Raw genomic sequence first — 21,946 nt, forward strand, 5'->3', positions numbered from 1 at the left:
AGCTGCGGCATCAAAAATGGCTCCCCCCACGAAATGATTTCTTGGTCTTGCTCCAATCTTAACCTTACTCTTGTGTTATGTGCAGAGAAAACCATTTCTCTTGGGACATATTAACCCTCCCTACGTCCCCGGGAGACATTTTTCAGTTTAGAGTTGACATTAACTGGTGTTGCAAGGGCTGATGGTCCACACTGCAAGACATATTTTATAGAGTCTATGGCTTCTACCGACATTAATCTGCGACAGCTTCATACTGCTCATAAGGAGTGGTAAAACTTGCATGAGTGAGTCCGTTTGAGCTTAGCTGCAAGCAGCATCACTAAGGAGATATGGCACAAAAATTTAGCAAACGAAACACAGCGTTATAAAAAACATGCAGACATTGCTTTTTCTCAAAAGCAGTAAAAATATTCTTCCAAGACGTGGAAAACAGGACTCTTTAAAGTAGGATCTGTAGATTTGAGAGCTGGAAGTTTTACCTGTAACACTTTGCCCACCACTTCTCGACTGGTTTGCAGTCCCTGGAGGAATGCACGAGCCGCCACAAACGTACGAGTGACTTGTATCGTCATTTTATGGGGGGCCTCTCCGAAAAGTCGAAGTGTCTCTATTTTCTTTGATACACACTCCTGGTAATCCTCGTCTGTAACAGGCAAACATGTGTAAAACTTTATGTATTCGTTGAGCTTGACGTAAAATAAATGATTATGAATGATGATTTAAATTGACATCATCTTAGTTTTTCATGCACTCCTTGGAATAACTTTAAAAAAGACAAAATGATAAACATGCTAAATTGCTTAATTTTTATTATTCGGTTGTAGCTCCAGTTCATAGTTTGGTTTTGTGTCATGACCATAAGAAATATTTTTGTTTTTCCGACCAGAAAAAAAGAACAAACAATCAGTTTAAGTTCATGGTGCCATACTGTTGTAAAGTGATTAAAATTAAATTATTTGAAGTATTTTTTTTTTCCAAGGACCCTCAAGAAAACATGACTATATAAAACATTGTACCTCTTTCTCATCTGATGTTCTTCCTCATATTTGCTGTGCTCCCTTTATGGCTTGTGGTAAACTACAAACAGGAGTTCTTGCGGCTTTGTTCTACCAATCATTTTGTAGCCAATCTTTTACAAAGACCAGATTTGTGGAGCTTCTCTGATTAATGTCCTTTTTTTTTTTACAGTCCAACAGTTTGGGTGGACTCCCATGCCCATGTGGGTTTGCGATTGTACCATCCTTCTTCCGTCTTTGAAAGATGGATTGAACATTGCTTTCTCAAATAAGAAGAGATATTGTTTTATAACCTAAACTTGTATCTCTAAGCCGTCTGGTGCATTTTTTGGTGGTAATGATACAAAATTTTAAAGGACTTTGTATGAATAGTGCAGCTTGATCGACCTACTTCTTTCATATATGCAAAGCACTCCACATCACAAACTTCGAAACAACACAAGAAAAGACTTCATTTGCTGAAATAGCATACCTATTGAACTCTGCTTATTTGCTTGGTAAAAAAGCTTCTCCAGCAGCTTGGTCCAGAATTCATTCAGCACCTCCTCCAGATTGACACTGGCACTCCGGTAGTAGTCCTTCAAATCCTGGTACAGGTCCTGAAAGAGCTGGGAATTTCTGGTGTATAAAAAGCCCCATGTTGAAGTGAACGTGTCCTGAAGGGTGACCATGGACCTGTTCATTAAATCATCCATGTAGCCTGAGAAACACAAACAATAGGCACATTTAAAAACATACAGTAGGTATATTGCCGTAAAATGTAGCCTTGTAGTTGGCCACTTTGTTCAGCAAATCGTTTTAGCTCAGAAAACGTCACAATGGATAAAGTAATTGGACGGGATTTTATTTGACTGAGAAAACTTATTTGACTATTTATTATAGCTTATTTTATGTGGAGGCATGCTCACACTTTAAAACGGCAGAAATGATATCTCTCCTGTAAAACAACCTTTTATTTTCTGCATTTAAGAATTTTCCGAAACGCTGCAAGTTTCAGCCACAAGTTTCGGAGGCGCTCACAAATAAACATCCATTAAAAACAACAACAACAACAACAAAAAAAAAAACATCACTGATTGCAGAAATAGGATCATATGAAGTGAAGTTTTACTGTAACAGAAATACAGTATAACACCCACATTTAAAAGAGCTACAGTCAATCTCAGCATCCGCGTTACATAAGGATTTAATATGCTAAGCTCATATTGCCCCATCTGTGGAGCATAATTTAAGCACTGGCCTTGTTAGACAGCATATATCAGTTCTGCTTTACCCACTCGTTATTAAAAAGAAACACGATTGCTTCTCAGCTGCCGTTTGCTACTTCTAAGCATTCACCATGCTTTGAGGTAAAAACTTAACTCCTACTGTGGCTAAATACTGTTCTTTATTTACCCCAGAATATTGGTAAAGACAACCTCCTGAGATGTGGGTGATTCATGTTTTATTTCAGATGAAACAAAGCCCTGCCGATAATTTTTTATTAATATTTTCTCTTTTTAGAGTTTGCATTTTAATGTTAGTCTGCACCCTGGTGCATACAAATGTATTGACAAACCCCCCCGCACCCATTTCTAATTTCTCTTGTTTCCATACATGCTCAAAACAATGTCAGTGAACATAAGTTGTAGCAAATTTTTCTTTAAAAAAGTGACTTTAAAAGCCTGTTTTTTGTGACAAGTTCCTATGTTTTGCTTTTTTTCTAGCTATATTTGGGATGTTCTAACAGACTCAAGATAAAAAGTAATATTTAGCCTGTTTGTCTAGAGGTTTTACTTCAGTATTGACAGGAATCAAAAAGTTTTACACCTAACTGCTAAGTCTGAGTCCTATGCTATTTTCACTTGAACAGTAATGAGTTTCAAGGCTCTGAACGTATTCTTGATAAGGTACTATGCCAATTTAGTTTGAGGGGTTGTTCAGTACCATTATTCATGACCGTGACTGGCATAAAAATACAGCCTATATAACTGTCTGGGGAAAAAATAAAAGAAAAAAAAAATCAAAAGAAGAGTGTCCAAAACAGAAAAAAAAAAACTGACATTGTAAGTCAAAGAGCAGTGACCCATAAAAATAATAATGATAAAAAATAAAAAAAAACTTTTTTGTAACACAATATTTCAATTCCTTAAAGACATTTTGATGTAAATGCAAAATTGAGTTTTTAAAAGTTTTAAAAGGAACGTTTATTCCTTAATAATAAGGAATGCCAGCCTGGCTCTATATGTAACTGTCCACTAAACTGAATAAACTGTGCCACCCTTGGGAGAAACAGCTGTCACAGTCATTTGCAACAATTAATGAGTAATTAATAAGTCTTTCACATCACTGTGGAAGAATTTGGCCTACTTATACCCCATTTACACAGGGCTGCTCTCTGGTTAAATCGTAACATTTTTGTTGCAATCCGGCTGCTCGTTTTACACAACAGCAGTGACCGGAGTATCTCAAGGCTTTAAAATATAAAAAAAGTCTTTAAGTTTGGTTCTGGCTCTACATCCCCAGAACAAGAACCAAACGTAGAGAGGCAGCAATCAGGTTCTATGCACCACAAATCTAGAACAAACTACTGCGTAACAGTTGAAACATTGAGTTTAAGTCTAGACTAAAAACCAACAGTTTTCTTTTGAACCATTATAAATGAAATGTTGACCAAACTACTTGATGTGTACTGATGATTTTGATGATGGCACTCATCAAAATACAATGTTTGTTTCTGGTTTTCTCAATTGTTGACTACATGGTGCCTTTTATGACTTTGTATTTCTGTGTTTTGATGAAGTAAAGCACTCGGAACTTGCTGGTTGCTAAAATGTACTATGCAAATAATCGTGATTGATTGACTGAATGCTATTCAGGATTTATCTAATGTTTTCTGAACTCAATAAACAGGCAAAGAAATGCCAGCACATAGGACCAATGTCACCTATGTTCTAGAAAGAATGCTCACGACTATATGTTTTTCCAACACATTTTACGCGTTTAAAATTATCCATATCCTTTTGTCCAGGATCTACACCTCTTTAAGTCATTCTTAACTACATAGTCGACAAACACATTTAGCAGGCTAGTGTAAAAACTTTGCCCACAGTAGACCACTTATTGGCAGAAACAGAGCAATTAACTCCCACGCAGACCGGAGAGGGAAAAAAAAACAAAAAAACGTTTTATTGTTTACCACTGTGTATTGCATAAAGATGTCGTCTAGTTACTTTTAGGTCACATAGGAAATAGAGATTAAAACACTTTAGATAAAGAGTGCTGACAATTAGGCAACAGCAAGATGATACAACCAAATTAAGAAGTTTTCCTTCTAAGAATTTTGAAAAAAAAAAAAAAAAAGAACTTTAAAAATAAGACTGTTAGGAAATTCGAAGCAAATACTATATATAGATATTTTGGGGCAGAAGATATCCAAAGGCTATTTGAATTGCCAACATCTCCATATGATCTCTGTGGTCAAAGAGAATTTGGAAAATGTTTGATTGTGCACGTAAACACAAACTGAGACACAAGATGTTTCAATCTTACAAGCAGCAGTTGCAGCTATGGATTAATTATAGGTAAATATAAATAAACACAGAGCACTTTTCATTTTTAAGTGTGTATTTTCTTTTGCTTTGACATCATAATATCTTTAAAAAAATAGATTCTGTAAAATTCTGCATTGCATCAGAGACCAACCACTTGAGCAACATATTTTAAAAATCGGTACAAACCGTATTTAATGAATGTGGCACTGGATAAGGGAAATGCACAAAGCGACAACCACATTGTTGTCTGAGCATGCACACACACACACACACGCACACACACACACACGCACACACACACCCCCACACACACACACATACCAACAAAATGGTAAATGAGGCATGCATCCCCTAATGAATGTCTTCCTGAGATGAGAGTGGAGTTAATGCTTACATGTGTAATCACCCCACACTTCATACCGAGGCTCTTTGACATATAAAATACTCATTTTAACTTTCTTGCTTTTTGCCTCCCACTGCTTCTAAACTTTACCAAATACACATACATCATCATTTAAAAGACACAAATCTTTACTTACCACAAAATGACTGGTTTTATGTGTGAAGATGCTCCGTTCTATAAACCGCAACTGTCTTTGTACAAATCAATACTGAGCTTTCAATTATAGTCAACTCCACATGAACTCTTGCGCATGGTTGTGTCCGCTGCAGTATTTCTGTCTTCAGTATTTCCCATACTTTGAGTTTGAATAATACTAGGAAAGAAAATTGGGGGGGACAAAATGGAGGTTGGGGAGAGGCTCTTCAAGCTGCCAAGCACTCTACTTAACCCCAAGATTTTTCTCACTTGTGCATGTGAACTGCATGCATGACTCAAAGAAAGATTAATGTGATGGGCCTGTGTACTGGAAATATTTTACTTGGTCAAAATTGCTCCAGGATATTCAAAATCTAATGAACGTGCATGTTATGTGTAAATGGCTCACGTCTGAATACGGTCGCTAAGACAACAACCAAAATGAAAATAAGATAAAAATACAAAATGACAACAAAGTTTAAAAAAAAACTTGTACATTTATTCTAATATTAAAGTAACAGTGTATGTGGCTATTTCTGAAGAGATGTTGGTTAAGTACTGAGAAAGTTCACATTTCTCAGTATAGATTTCTCTTTTGAGAAAACCACATTTTTCATTATGCAAACATATTTTAGACATTTAAAATTACACTACCCATATCCTCTTATCCACGTTCCACACCTTACTAAGTCATTCTTAACTACCTAGTCAAACACATTTGGCAAGCTACTGTAAAAGCAAGAATGTTCTTTCCTTGTATTTCAACTTGCATTTTTCCAAAAATTATTTTCATAAACTCTACCACTATTTCAGCTTTTTTCTCTATACTCACCTGGATGGAGATTTCTGGAGAGTGGTTAGGAGAACGTATGTATGAAAATAAGAACTGTAGTAATCGTTATTACTGCATAGTAGTTCACTTAAACCAAAAATACACCCCCCCAATCTAAACATACAAAAGATTGTTAAAGTTTTGGCCTTTGTTATTGTCCTACTTTTGCAAGGACAACAAAAGAATAAACATAACAGGCCAAACCAAATGTTGTTTCTGTCCTGAGTACTGTCTATGGACAAATGGCTTTCTGGGAGCCATTAGACTGCTTCTGAGTCAGACTGACTCTCCACCAATGACAACACTTATCACAAACACACTATGCCCCAGGAACACTGCTAAAACCTCAGAGAGAATTTAGATACTATTAAAAGGTGCCCTACATTAAACAAGCCAACACATCACATAATGCACGCCATTTATCACAAGCTCTCAATGGAAGCCTTTATTCCTTTCTCTTGTCCCTCTCAAAACAAGCTCTAGCTGGCATAACGCACCGTTTACTAAGACCTTTTTCTTCAACTACTTATCTGGTTCCCTTATGCGACATCTTTTTTTTGTTTCTGTTGTTGTTATCTGTTTTCTATAACATTCACACAATTGCTTATTCTTATCATTTCTGTTCTTTTGTTCTCTTTCTTCCTATCTTAATTTGCTTTCCACATCTTGCCCCAGTTTCCTTCTTCCTTACATAGGTACTTCTCTTTCCATGTTTCAGTTGTTCATTTCATCATTTTGTTCTCCCAAGGTGCCATCACTACTAAAGAGCAAAAGTGTATTTGGCATAATTGGGTCAGTGTATGCTGCGTCCCCATGGACGTGATTTGCATGCAGATAAAATGAGTCAATCAAGCCCAATGATAGTAGTAGATGACCTTGTCTTTTTCTGACATTATCAAAGGTGACCCCAAAAGCAGAAAATTATAATTTGGTAGGTAGACTACAGGAGTGGATTAGCCTTTCCTTATATTACATAGAGATTAATGATTATAGTGTCCTATCAGTATGCCTGGATTCATTCATTTGGAGCGTAACAGAAGGGAGGTCTTGATACAATCCTAAGTATCGACTGGTTTTGGCTTCCCGACTAATCTTAACTTCTGGTATCTGTGTATGGTGTACTCTTTGATTTTATCATCTCACCAAGCTTTGGGCTCCAATTCACGGGCCAGTTTTAGAAATCAGGAGCCTGGCTTGAAAAGCCGCATGATGGGCCATGCATATGCAGGGACAGTCCTAGCCTGTTGACGACGTGGCCAAAAAACATGTTGTAGAAAATACATCCACAAATACTAAAAAAGCTTTAAAAGGAATTAAAACAAGAGACAGATTACTGTGATAACATACAGTGTTCTTTAAACAGGTTAAAGAGGAGTCTAGAAATAATTTAAATATGCCATTGGTAATAAAACCGATTTTCTTCCACCCCAAACAAATCTATTGTTTTGTTTTATTATGAGAGATGCTTCTCTCATTTTCTGTTGAAGACAAACATTTTGCCTAAATAAAAATTATTTACACCTTAAGTTCGACATAAGGCTGAACTTGGCTGGCATGTTTCACATATTTCCAGATTTTATTGCTCTTTAACTCAAAGCAAGTCAAATGAGGACATCAAAAACAACATGTGGGGTTGTTTGCAGAATTGGCAGAATGTAAAACTTTTACCATGCTTCCATGCTTTGTCGTAACTGTGACTGCTTAAAGGGTGTCAGATACTTGCTTTGTTAACATGGCTCTCTCACTTGAACCTAGCACTGACACAAGCAAACAATATTATTTTAATTTCAAATGCATTTGAGCAGTGAAGGAGGAATCCAACAGGAACACAGACACCTGCATGCATAAACAAGTATGCACACACACACACACGCACGCACGCACGCACGCACGCACGCACGCACGCACACACAAACACATCGTCTCTTCACAAATCCAAAAATCACTCACGCCAGTATTTGGCCAAATGCCAAATATCAGGTTTTGGGGCTTTTGTCTGACATACCTGGCTGCTAATATAGAAGGCCGGACATTAGAAACTGAAAAAAAAAAAAAGCATAAAAAACATATTTGTATGTTCACGTTTACAGAGTCCCGACCCCACTAAGGGAGGAGGGTGTTCAGAAAATGGATGGATGGATGGATGGATGGATGGATGGATGGATGGATGGATGGATGGATGGATGGATGGATGGATGGATGGATGGNGGATGGATGGATGGATGGATGGATGGATGGATGGATGGATGGATGGATGGATGGATGGATGGATGGATGGATGGATGGATGGACGTTTACAGATTGTACAAACTTAATGCCCAGAGCCATCTGCATGTGAACATACTGGTCCTTTAATCTGTGGTTTTGCTGGTGCTTCTTCCAAAGTTCCTGGACTCAAAAGCCCTAGCCATACTGGGTTGGAACAGTAACACCCTGCACTTAGCCACATGGCGCTAGTTAGCCCACACCCTGCTAAATACAACCAGATGTGCAGGAATAGAAATATGGTACAATGTCACTGCATGTTTTTCTGGTCGTATGAACAAAAAAAAGTTGTCTGTTTAAAACTCTATTCTTCCAGAACATCATTTTTTTTGTTCTAGCTTCAAATGAACATGACACCTATAAAAGGAACAGCCATTAGTCAACAGCAACATATGTCTAACTGTTGGCTGAAACAGTTGCAACTAGTTTCCTGTGCAACCTTAAGCTATCAAAACACAGAGTGTCCTTAACAAGAAGCACTGTGACTGACAAACTGTCATTTAAATTACAAAAAATATAAAATATCACAGTCTATTTAACCCCTGTCTATGGCTCAGCTCTTTCTAGAAACAGTGCCTAGAGTAGACAATGTTCAGATATTCGCCTGAACAATAAGGACGTTAGTCAAACTGACAGGCTTCCGCTGAGAACAACATTGAAAATACCCTGTTAACCACTGTCTAAGAAAAAAGTAAAGCCAGTGTAGAACAGCCAAGCCACAGGAGCTCTAAGGTCTCCACATATTCAGAGAGAACACAGCAACTCCCTTTTCTTGATCTTGGGTCTTATGTGTGCCACATGTCTGTTTTCAGCCAAAGCGCCTTATTGTGCTGCAACTCCTGACGGAAACTCCTCAAACTCATAATTCCACAAAGGGTCACTCAATATATTAACAATAATCAGGCCCAGCTTTCCTCTCTTAAAAACAGGAAGTGTGTGTCATAATAGGGCATGGATGATGACAGTTTACATGAATCCAGTGTTCGATGGAGAATGTCGGCGGATATGAGATGGACACGTTAGTTGATAAGAAAGTAGATTTTAAATCCATGTGTGGCCACTCTTTCATATTGTTGTGATAGAGATGTTTAGATATGAAAAATGTAAATGTATGATAAATATATCAACCAACTTAAGGTAAATTGGACTTTGTCACAGTCATATTCTATAAGAATCAACCTATTTAAATTAGGATCAGAAACAACATAAATGACAAAATATCGTAATATCAAATTTCCAATATTGATATACAATACACATGAGATTAGAACATTTCTTATGACCATTTCTATGATATGAACAAGTTTATGCTAATTACAGCAAATATTAACTGAAACATCATGGTTTATAGGTATGATGAAACCATACATTTATAGTTACAAATAAAGGATGAACTAGATATGCATAAATACAAAATAAAGGTGCAAACTAGCAAAAGAATTGACTATGGGTTATGGCAAACTCAAAGAAATACCACCTACGGTGAGGAGTTACTAATAGGCAATGTAATGACAGACCCCTTTCAATAAATTAGTGAAGTAAATTTACTGATTTGACAAACGGCATATCTAATTTATACCAGCTCCCAATACAAACGTCTCATAATCAGTCTGCTTCCCATTAGCTAGAAAAGCGTGCTCAAGAGACATCTCCAACCTCATGTCTAATAGATAGGAAGCTTCCCAGTCTGTAGGGTTGGCAACTTCATTTACAACTAAATTATTTTTACTCTTGCAAGATAATACACCCCAAAACCCAGATACACAACCACTTAACACGCTTTAAGCCTCCCTGCAAACTCCCAAGGCCTAAGGCAGAGAATAGGAGATTAAAGCTTGTAGCGGCATTTGTGATGAACATGAAAGAACAATTTTATTATCTTTCTGTTTCAAATCAAAAGCAGTTATCACAAACTTGCACCTACTTGTTTGTCAAGCCTCTGAACAAAATGATCCCCAAATGACCTTTGAGGCAAAGCATGCAAAAGTGTTTCTTATATGTCAACCTTTATTTTTTTCTTTGATTTTTTTTTTACTTAAAAAATAACATAAAACATGTAGCAATGAGTGCTGCTTGAATGTGAGTTTTGTTAGATTTTTTTTTTTTTTTTTGCAGGTCAAATGACATGTTTAACCAAAGAATGGGAAACTTTGAAACCTGCTGGAAAACACAAACAAACTTTGAATAAAACTTCATATCTCTGACAGGTTCTTGGCCTGCACATATTATTGCGTATTTCTGCTTTGGTGCAGTGACGGTATCCCTTTGGCACTGCAACTCAGTGCCGAGAGTAAAAAGAAAGGGTCAGGAGAAAGCAGAGCACAAAGTCATGGAAGAAAAGCAAACAAGTCTCACTCAGCCACTAATCACTGTGCTCTGAAAAGGTCAGACTAACTAGTCAAGCTCAGCTCTGGCCAACAGAGCTACTGTCACAAACTGTCTAAGAGTAAGAAGTGGAGCAGAAAAAGCACCCTTCCATTAACTGTAGTAAGTCATTGGAGACAGATAATTACCTTGTTGCATCAATCTTCAACAATGAAAATGACTTTTTCATACGTTTGGAGTACAACCATCAGTATCCCTTTTGGACCGGATGTGGATGTCACTATACAGGACACTGACTCATTCATCAATGAATTTTCTCTGTGTTGTTATAGGTTATTTTTTTTACTCAAGTCTTACTTAGACAGTATTGTCCCATTTCATTGTGCTGTATGATGTTGATTCGTTGGTGTTAGCTTGCCAAGTCACTCTACTACCAAGTCATTTTGTACGCCACAATAAATTCCTGGATTTGGTAAAAAAAAAAAAAAAAAGCTGCATTCTAACGTTTTACTGATGACAAAGCATTAAGAAGGCAGTAAAACAGTGATTTGTTGAACATGCAAATCGCTTGAAAAACATCCGGCCTGTTAGTTAATGCTGTGATTGACACCAGAACCTTGACAAGCCAACACTGTGAGGTGTATTTTGAGCCTTGCTGCATGATAAGTGAACTCCAGGAGGAACCTTCCACTTTAACAATTCACTGAAATAATTTCCCCTTTTGCTCTAGATCATTTTCTCTTATAGACAATATTATCTCTCTCCAGGGAGTGAAAAACATTTTATCTGGTCGTGCCCCTTACTGAATATATAAAGAGATGCATCACACGGAATGCTTTGCAGCTGCTTGCACTTATTGTGAATGCTTTTACTCACCATTGAAGGTGTTGTAACTGTATGAAAGTGAGCTCTGTAGGGGTCGCTTAGCTTCTCTGAGAAGTCCTTCCATCTCCCTGCGGCTGAGCGTAGCCAGATTGTCCTCCATCTCGATGGTGCAGCAGGTGTAACCCTGGGGACAAATGCGCAGGTGCTCTCCTGGCAGAGGGACAGTGCAAGAGGTGGAGAGGTAAGGAAAAGACAGAAGATAAAATCAGAAAATTAGCATTAAAATGAAAAATTTGCATGATGCCTAGTTGTCATGTAAAAAAAATAAAATAAATAAATCTACTCCAATTGACTGCAACTGACTTGTCTATGGTATTGCTGCATGCAGGTATAAAATGTATGATTTAATATGGAAACATGAGGTGGATGAAATAGTCACATCTACATATTGGTAATTAGTCAGTTTAAAGTTTTATTATTGATTCCTATCACACACTGCATAAAGTACGCTTGCCTCTGAACATTAAAAGTAACACCATACTGGAAATTAAACAGAAAACTTTTTTTTTTGTCCAAGATATTTGAAAGTTTTATGTATGATCACATAAAGGGGCTTCTTTGAGGGGGAAAAATGGAGAAATTATGACTTTCCACAAAAAACAAACATAGAAAACTGTTTAAAAAAAACAATCCAATATTTGTATGGAATAAACAATATTAATGCTCAGAAGAGAAACAATGAATAATATTGCCAGGACCTTGATTTGTTTTGAGTTGTTTTTAGGTTTTGATTCATTTCTTTTAGCTTCATTATTATTCTGAGTTCCTAGTGGCTTTCTTTGATTAGATCAGTCGTGTTTCTGTTTTACTTTAGTTCAGTTCTTTCTTAGTGATTCTAGTTTATGTGTATTTCTTGAGTCTAATTATTCCACCTTACTCTAGTTTTGTTATGTTCCTTATGTCTACTCATTCTTTGGTGTTAGATTTATTTACCTAGTTACCCAGTTTGTATTCTCTCCCTTGCCTCCTGTGCTATTTTAGCTCTCTCTTTCTGTCTCCTCAGCCTGCCTTCGGCTCTCTACTCACACACCTGCACCCTGTTTCTAATCAGCCATCTGTTTCTTGTTCTATAATCAAACTCCCCAGTAAACATACTACTCATTCTCAGTCACTGCTTGCTGAATCCTCCAGTTATTCTCCAGTTATATCCCCCATTTACTCTGCTGGATTTTTGTTCCTGGTTCCTGCTTTGTTTTTTGTTTTTTTCTACTCTGGCTCCCTGCATTCCTTACAATTTAAAAATGGTTTTGTTCATCATTTTTGTTAAGCTTTCAACACCACTTGCTGCCCCTATCTCTCTGGGGTCCCCCATCAACCACACAGAATCATGACAAATATGATGTCTGTCTTACTAAAATCCTCAAACCTTAAAACCATATTATAAAATTATTTTTAAAAAACAAATCCTCTTTGATCAGTTGCATTGTCTTTTCGTGATCATTTACAACCAGCATCAAATTTGAAGTACAAAGTGCTTTCTTGTTTATAGGTTGCATATTACACAAAGTACTGCTTGTAATACAGGTTACCTTACTGCTATGCTGATTACATTATCCAGCATAGCAGCAGTGAATGACATTTAAGTGCATTGTGTAAAGACCTTCCAAAAACATGCACAAATGCTTTGTTAAGACTAAAAGAATTGCCTGCCCTTTTGTATCAAGTCCACCTTATATTCCTCTGAAATCCCATTGGCAAGTCTTGAAGTTCACTGCTTTGCCTAAATTGGAAGTCCTATTAATTGACACAAATGTATATTTTCCCACTTACATATACAGACTAATATTTTTCCAATGTGCATGTCTCTGGTGTGGTTGTTACTATGCAAAAACATTCCACACAAGGGAGATCAATTGTGGTCAAAACAGTATATTTTCTTCATTGGAAGAAGGATGAGGTTTAATAACAGGTCTAAGAAAAAGCTAAGTGTGACAAGTTCAGGAGCAAGTTCAAGTCTCTGTGTAATCAGAGCTTTTCCACTGACTGTACTCATTAACACCGTTACAAAACTTGAAGCATTTAATTAATGTGTCAGCTCACATCAGCATTACTTTGTTTGCACGTACATTTGGTAAACACACATAAGTGGTTGATTAATGGTTTAACTTGTCAAAGCTGTAATTATTATCCACCTGGCTGAACATTGGGTAAGACTCTAGGCATGATTTGATGAGACATCAGTGTTACAGATTCTTCTGCCATCCCTTTTTATGTCTGAAACTTGCTCTTGCTCATAGAGTAATAAGGTGTTTCTGTCTCATTGTTCTATAAATTAATCAGAGTGCGACTTCACCGTTTCACAAGGGCACCAGAATAAGGGGGGTGGCGGTGGGGGGGGGCATTGTGACCCCTCCACTTTATGGCCCTGTCCAGAAAACAATCTTGTTTCCCCAGACACACGCATCCAACTGTGACTGATGTGTCTCTCCCTCCTTTTTCTTTATCTTGCACTTTTGCTGTCTAGTGACAGGCAAGGCATAAGCTCTTGACATGCAGGCAAGTAATTGTGCACTGTCATAATTCTGCACATCCCAAAGGCAGCTGGAGTTGGAAACACCAGGTACACAGACGGGAGGTCAAGATGTGGAGAAAATGCAGGCAGAGGGAAAGAGAAATGATTTGTATCCGTTTGTGTGAACATCTTTGAAGTAACAAATAAAAAATAATAAAGTGCTACGACAGCTTGTCAAGGTAATTGATTTACTTTCTGAATGTAAAAAAAAAAAAAAAGAATTTAATGTCACTCAGGAAAAGCTGTCACATAATCTCTCTGGTCACTAAGGATTTTTCCAATTAATGAAAGATTTCTGCCTTTTTGTCCATTATTTTGGGGAATGTTTCACAAAAATGTTTGTATTCTTAGCACTGTGCATGGGTGTGGGCATCACTCATTGGACAAATCCAAAGCCTGTCTGTGCAGCACGAAGACGAAACACAGGTTTAATATTTGGATAGTAGATATTTAGTAAAGGGTGATATGTGGAGATGGTCAATTGATGTGTAACATGACATACCTTACAGAAATAGCTAAATACTCATGTCCTGTTGCACACACATTTCTGTAGCAGCTGGGAGAGGGAGGGGTTTTGTGCAGATTTTATGGGTGAGAAGACAGCAATCAAGGCAGATAAAAGAAGGTGGAAGTCTAAGCCATCAGGACTCAAAAGTTCAGCAAGCTCAAAAAAGAGGGGGAGTGCCAAGTGCAGAGATGGTGCTCTAAAAATAAAACCCCTGACATCTGCAGCAGGAGTTGTGCCAGGTGAAGAGAGGGGATCTACACCAGCTGCAAGTTGTACATAATTGTATTAGCTTCATTGTAAATAGCCGAGTGTAAATAGTTAGAATAATACATTCTTACTTGTATGACTCTTTTAACTGACTTCCAGTTTGTGTTCTGTTCATTTAATATTTGTTTATTGTTTATTACATGTAGATTAGTGGCATGGAAACTGGTGTTCATAATTTTGATTTTGTGACAAAGTAAGTTAAAACTGTGGTTGATTTGTCCCTATATATTTTGTCAGAGTTCTCAGGCGAGTTGATTGACAAATAAGCTTTTGCATAACATTTTCTTTGACGATAATGATTAACAGATAGACACTTGATGCATAATTAAACTTTGTCTATTAAATAAAAATAGCATATTTTGGTTTTAAATCATTGTTTAACTGATTAAGAATTACCTTAGTTGTAAAATCGCAAGGTGAACTGAACAAGGTTTAAATGGGGCATTTAAAGTCACCCTTGTGGCAGTTCTAGCATTTACCTCTGTGTATATGAAGTTGCGTTATTAGGGCTAAGCAGTGAAAGCGCCGCGAAAGCATATTATAATCACACTGTTTCTTCTTATTATGCTTCTGTCAAATGAACTAGCTTCCTGGAGGCCTAAACCTATACGAAACCCCCCCAAACTCAGTACAGTTCTTATCGTACACACATCTGCACAAGAAAGGAGGAAACTAGTTCCATAAATGCACCTCCCTCAAAAGGTTTTGTTAGGGCAATTTCAGAGTAATTAATTGTACATTTTAAGGCCTTGTTGGTCCTTTATCACCACTTCCTCTTTTTGTTTTTCTTTAGGCAGATATGGCTGCTAAATTCCCGAATCATTAGCTTATCATTGTTCATCAGGGAGGAAGGGTTCTATTAAACTGCAATCTCAAAAGGCAGAATAAGGTCACACACACACACACACGCACACACACACACACACACACACACACACACTGTGACAAAGCATGGGAGAGACCAGCAGTCACAGGCTTTTAGAGATGGTGGGAAAAGGGGGAAGGAGAGAAGAGGACAGGAAATTAAGAAAGCATCACTGCTCTGGGAGTCTGTGAAACAAAATAGTGTTGCTGTGCAGCTAAGTCACTTTTACAGTGCGATCCATCTTAGGACTGTTCTTTTTGTCACAGCAATGTACAGTATTGTTTGCAATACTGATTTTTATTCTTATGTAAGATTGCCCAAAAAGTAGGACTAGAGATAGAAATTAGCCACTTGCCTATAATCACACCACTGTTTTAAAAAGAACTGTCAAAGACAGAAATAAGGCTAATGCAACCCTCTGGTTTGGAGATATTTCAAGGTAAGCACAGAGGACACTTAACAAGCAGACTGCCCTCTGTGCTTAGGTAAGCTACCAACAAGGGGAACAACATATTATATTTAATTAATTAAGCTTAATTACTCTTTCTGTTTTTGGACCACCAGTAGATTAGCTTTTATCATCTGGGATACATGATTGATAGAAGCAGAACAGGGTGGAGCTGCGTGGGCATTTATTGTTGCTTGTTGCTCCTGGTTTACTCTGCATCCGCGTCCGTGCTGTGCCATCCTGGCGCAGCCTCCGCAATACATATGCACCCATCATTGTCTTTGGTTGAACCTGCACGAGCACAAACTCCAAAATCCATATGTTTTAAAATAATTCACCATGATAGACTATATCTGCCCCAAAACTAGTTATACTAATGAAAATATGGGTATATATCCGGATGCATCGGTTATTTCTATGCGTACACACAAAGCATGTGGCTTTAATTCAGAAACCTATTAAGTTTCTTCCGCAAGTCACAGCAGGCCCGCCAGTCAAGGCAAACAAAGAGGGAGACCAGTGGAGGGAAAATATTAATTTTGGAAGTTGAGAACTACAGTATTTTATATGACACCACTCATCCTTTTTATCACCGGCTTTAATGTACAATCCCTTATTTCCCGCACATGCTTCTTGTTGCACCTCTGCTGTTAGCAAATTGGAGAGGAGAAGGAACGCCGCCAGTGGAAATCGAGGTACTCTGGAACGCCTGTGAAATGCACAGCAGAGCGAAGCCAGATGCAGTGTAAATTAGGGGTTACACTCTGATGAACATCTGGACCTTAATTTCTTTCCTTCCTCAACAGGGTAAGCTACCTACTCCTCTATGTAGTCTACATTTACACTAGACCAATGACTGAAAACTGCCATATTTCTAAATGTCGACTGGAGAAACGTTTGACGTTTAGACGGCACCGCCAAGACACCTTGAGCTGTATTTCTGCTTCCAGGCCACTAGATGGGGATCTGATTTCAGCATGTCATCGAATGCACATGCGCATGGTTTCAAAAAGTATCGGTGTGAGAGATTCTAGTCACTGGTGTCACGTAAACAAGCATACGGATCACAGCAAAAGTTTAAACCTATTAAAACTGTGTTTTTTGTGCATTCTGTTTAATCTTTCTCCTATTATGTATTACTGAATGTGCCACAGAAGTCTGAGCCCAACCAGACCACTCAGCAAATAATTCTGTCCTGGCCAGGCCCTAATTTTGGGTCAGGGTCCTACCATAGATATAAACTCTCGCAAAAAAATGCATGTTTTGATGAGTAATTTGATAAAGAAGTTGAAGACTAAACAATCTGTATATCATGCCCTATTTATGATCTGGTAAAACAAACAAATAACTTAAAGTTATTTTGGGAAGCATAAGTACCAACTTGTTAACTACTCTGTACCTGCAAGCACCTAAACTGAAGTACTTGTATTCTGTGTGGAAAAAAAAAAAAACTGGCATCAAGACACCCTTAGTGAAAAATACTTGTAAAAGAGTGGAAAACTCACCAAAATGATTAAACAGACTTAAAAAAAAGATTATATATAATCTTTTTATAATCTTTTTTGTTATATATAACAAAAACAATATAGGTTCCAGATTGGAACCCAGAGGAACTCGCCATGACAGCTCAGTAGATTCTGACATGATCCAATGACGCTCCTACCCAGTAAGAAAAAAAGAAAGCCTCCATGTGATATCCAGAGATCCCAACCAGATCCCAGTTCAGCATTTTAGTAATAATTTTTGTTAGGATACATCATTTTCTATTTATCAGGATGTTTAACAGCCTCAAAAAAAGACAAATTGTTGTCTATATATTGAGCTAAAATCAAGACAAACTCCATTCTAGAGATACAAGTAGTAAAGTCCACTATTGTATCAAAAAAACAATCCAATTTTACATTTGAACATTTTATGAATAATTTTTTTCCTAAAAACATTTCACAAAATAGCAAGAAGAGAATCACAGGGAAACACCACTAATGGCTTTTGGTATTGACTGACAGCATATAACTGAGATTCAAATCACAATGTGCAATATATGTGAGCGCGTGTGTTTGTGTGTGTGCATGTGTGTGTGTTTGCATGTAGGGTTGAGCTGTGGGACCAAAGGGATTAACAGCCTAATCCAGCCAGTGGTCAGAGTGCGTCCACAGCTTGGTGGATTATTGCCTGTGCCATAGATAGCATTCATGCAAAACCAGGAATTGCACACATGTACACACCCACATACTCTTGAACAGTGGATTAGGATTAAACACATGAAGAACAACAAGGCTGCTTGGCAGCAAAAGTTGACATAGCTCATCCGCCAACTGCACGCACTGACGTTTAACACACCATTCTAACAAAAGGCTCGTAATACGTGACCCTTTCCAACTAGAAAGCAGTCTAAAAGCTCAGGAGGGCTTTCTTTGAGCCTCAAATGTTCAAACACAGAGGATGACCCACAGGTTACCCCCGTCTGTCACCTACAGACCTTGGATACTCAGCCTGGTAATGTGAGACACACAGAGTCACATAAATAGCTTTCTCCAACCAGACTAGGTGGCAGCTATACAACATTTATAACACATTACCACTACGGTCAGCTGCTTTAACGCACTGCGTTCTTCAAGTTCACTGTGTTTCTACTCTGCAGAATGACCAGATATGTTTCTGCTTATATGTATACAGTGGCAGAGGAAATAGTGCTGCTCTGTATATTTACATAGAAAAAGGGGCCTTTCCTTCACTTGAATAATTAATTAAGGAAACGTTTGTGTAAGTAATTATTTAAACTCGATAAGACTAACTGTGTTAAATAGCATTGTATTAATTTAAACTGTATGAAAATAAGTACTTCTTTAGAACCGTAACAGGTGGATAGAGCAATTATTGAAAAAAGCTATTAAAACATCCTCTGAAGGTGCAAAAGAAAACTATAAATGTGTAATGACTGTAAATTACAAGCTGTTGTGAACCAAATCCACCCACAGAGATCTCATCGCTCTCATCGGAAACAGATTTCTGCTGCGCAACACATCCCACAGAGAAAGTCTGACTTCTCAAACTTTAAAGGATCAAACTGTTTGCTTATTTAGTAAGCAACATTTGAAAGGTACTAGATATATCAGGCTTACCGATTATTCTGCACTCACCAGTCATTTTATTAGGCAGACCGCTTGTTACACTGACACCACATTCATGTATGTTGGAGCAGGAGCTGGACACCCCCTGACCTACAGCAGCAACAGAAAATGTCACTCAGTTCTGCTCCTGTTAGCTAGAATAGAAAAGTGAGGCTGCAATTTGCACCGGCTCACCAAAATTAAAACTGTGACTCTTTCCGTCAGTCAATCTTGTTTTGAACTGATTGCTTTAAGAAAGTACTCTGTAGACAAATAAGTAGACTTATGACAGATCCAGCAGCATAAAGTATGGAAAATAGTTATATTCTCTTCTTGCTGCAATGCTTGTATTTGATAAAAAAAAAAGTCTAAATGACACACAGTTGCTGCTGCATTCCTGTACATGCGATCGCTGCTCATGTGACCATATTTATAACCGCATAATGTTAATAAGCAGCACTCAGATTTACATTCTGATTGTTTATTTTGCATCACAAATAGCAGGTAGTAGAGAAGCAGACATGTTCTGGTTAATAATCAGGCATCTTATTATTATTAATCCTTCGAGTGCTTGCATTTAGAATGTGTACAGTAGAAAGAACCTTTCTAGGGAAACGGATCAACTTTATGCATTTGAAATACAAAACACACATGCAGATAATTCTCATCGTCACAGCCAATTACATCATGATCCCCCTTACTTCATGACTCTCAGGAAGCACAAATGACTTGTTGCCTATGTGCTATTGCTGGATACTGAAGTGGTTTTCTCAAAGAGCAGAAAAACAAATTCAAGTCTCTGTAATGGTGCTCCTATGTAGCTCTGTTTACCGTTTGTCTACCACAGTGGCACATTTCTGGGCTGCCTTACTTCCGGTCGGGTCTCGTGGGAACACAAGATCTGTGGTAGAACAGATCCATGATTCACATTATGGACATGTAGCTGACAAATCTGCTGACGTGATGCTATCATTCTAACAATGACCTACATTTCTGACACTTTACTGAATTTATCCCACAAAGACGTAAGACTGTTCTAGAGGTAAAACGAGACCCAAACAGATACATTTCTTGTGCATATATAAATAAATAAGAAATTTACCAAGAGGAAGCATAACATTCAAACTTTATGAATCATGCATCTCCGAACCTGTTACATAATCTTCAGTCACAGCAGATGTGAGCCAGATGCTAGAGCATCACCCCTGAGAGTTAGCGATACAATGCCATTGTTTACTGAACAAAATGAATTGAAGCTGGCAATTTCTAATGTTGTGAGGGGAAGAATGCGAGTGGGCGAGAAATGGCTTCAATCGAAACCGAAACTTTCTACTGCACTGTCAGGTGCATGAAAATGCATTATATATAAATGTTAAGCCCAGAAGTCCATTCCTGCAACATTTCCAATGAGTCACAGGGTATGTGCAAAGAAAGCATCGGTTTTGGACCCCTCTAACGGGAGTTGTAAAATACAGGGAACATGATGGATTACAACAGGTTTTGTAATTAAGTTGGTACAGATGCATGCTTGACTTTCCACTCTGATAGGACGTGCACGGAGTGACATAGAAACACAATTTTGCACAAACCCTTTGGCTTTTGTTCTGTCCCCCATTTCTGAGACTCTTTCTGATTTTCGCACACCTATCCCAAACACAAATACACACACACACACACACACACACTGTGGTTGATGAATAACTAAAGAGTGTGAATGCCAGCGACATTAACTGAAAGCAGCAGCCTGTCTCATGCACTTAGCAGGTACAAAGTGCCATCAAAGAGGGTCAATCTGGGCTTGTAGTTCACTGACCAGAATATTAACTTATCCATCAAAGTTTTGCCGTCTTCATTGGCATCTCTATCATTTATTCCCACATTTTTTTAGTAAATCTACAGCTATTTTTGCTTTGTGTGGAACGCGAGAATTCACTAAGTTGAACTAGAATGCAGGTTTGCACCCTTTGCATTTTTGCTACTTGCTCAGAACTATGAGGAACAAACTTCCAACATCCTGTCCTAGTTTTGTTTTTTTACACCTCTACTCTAACCCACCCTTATTTTGCAAGTTGCAGGCATGCCTTAACCTGATCTCCCCAGTGTGTTACCTGACAGATTGATTGTCAGTGTGAGTGTAACTGCAAAAACATAGGAGAGACTGGTGGGAGAAGGGGTCATTTAAAGTTATCTTAAAGAAACCCAACTTCCTGATGCGGTGTAGATGTGCTATAACGCACAACCTGTAAAGAAATTGAATGAGCTGCTGGGAGTTGACCTCATTTCTAGGCAAAGAAGTTTTTTTTTTTTTTTTTTTTTTTTCTGTTTTCAGGTGCACGTAGGTGGGTATTTCACTGATGATCCCTTAAGAGCTTTTGACAATAGATGTCAAGACTTGGCACACATCAGACAAAACATCCTGCCACATCAAGTGTGGAAAATAGACTGACGTCTCAGTGTAACTACACACATCTATAAACCCTAGAAGTCTGAGAAAAACAAGGGGAGGAAGGAGGATGAGAAAGAACTGACAGATGATCTTTTCACAAAGTTAACCTGTAGCATCTCTGGATCTATAAGGTGCTGTCAAAAACTCTGAACATCACAAAGGTAACTTGGTCTTTCGGAGGCAATGCAGATGTTTTTTCCACTTTTTTTTTCTCTAATTAGGCAACAGCAATGGAACAAGTCTGTTTTCTGATTTCTCATTCATGAAGTTTCAACAGTAATCAAAGCAGAAAACTTGTTTTAAAAGTACCATAAGTGGATCCTTTGGCAGGACTTTAGCTCATTTCATCTCTTTGCGTGTTCATTTTCTGTACTAAACATATCCTGTTCATTGCCT

The 21,946-nt window shown here is 37.9% G+C and overlaps 1 protein-coding gene across 1 annotated transcript in view; it reads right to left on the reverse strand.

Annotated features, from left to right (window-relative positions):
• LOC103148280 (glypican-1-like) overlaps positions 1-21,946 on the reverse strand; it is a 61,373-nt gene that overhangs the window by 12,964 nt on the left and 26,463 nt on the right. Inside the window, exons 2-4 of the mRNA XM_016679115.1 lie at positions 11,386-11,544; positions 1,489-1,716; positions 480-643 (exon numbers count right to left, since the gene is read on the reverse strand). Coding sequence (XP_016534601.1) covers positions 480-643; positions 1,489-1,716; positions 11,386-11,544 — 551 coding nt within the window. The remainder of the gene's footprint in view (positions 1-479; positions 644-1,488; positions 1,717-11,385; positions 11,545-21,946) is intronic.

This window comes from Poecilia formosa, unplaced genomic scaffold (genome assembly GCF_000485575.1).
Source record: "Poecilia formosa unplaced genomic scaffold, Poecilia_formosa-5.1.2 Scaffold202, whole genome shotgun sequence".
Classification (NCBI taxonomy): domain Eukaryota; kingdom Metazoa; phylum Chordata; class Actinopteri; order Cyprinodontiformes; family Poeciliidae; genus Poecilia; species Poecilia formosa.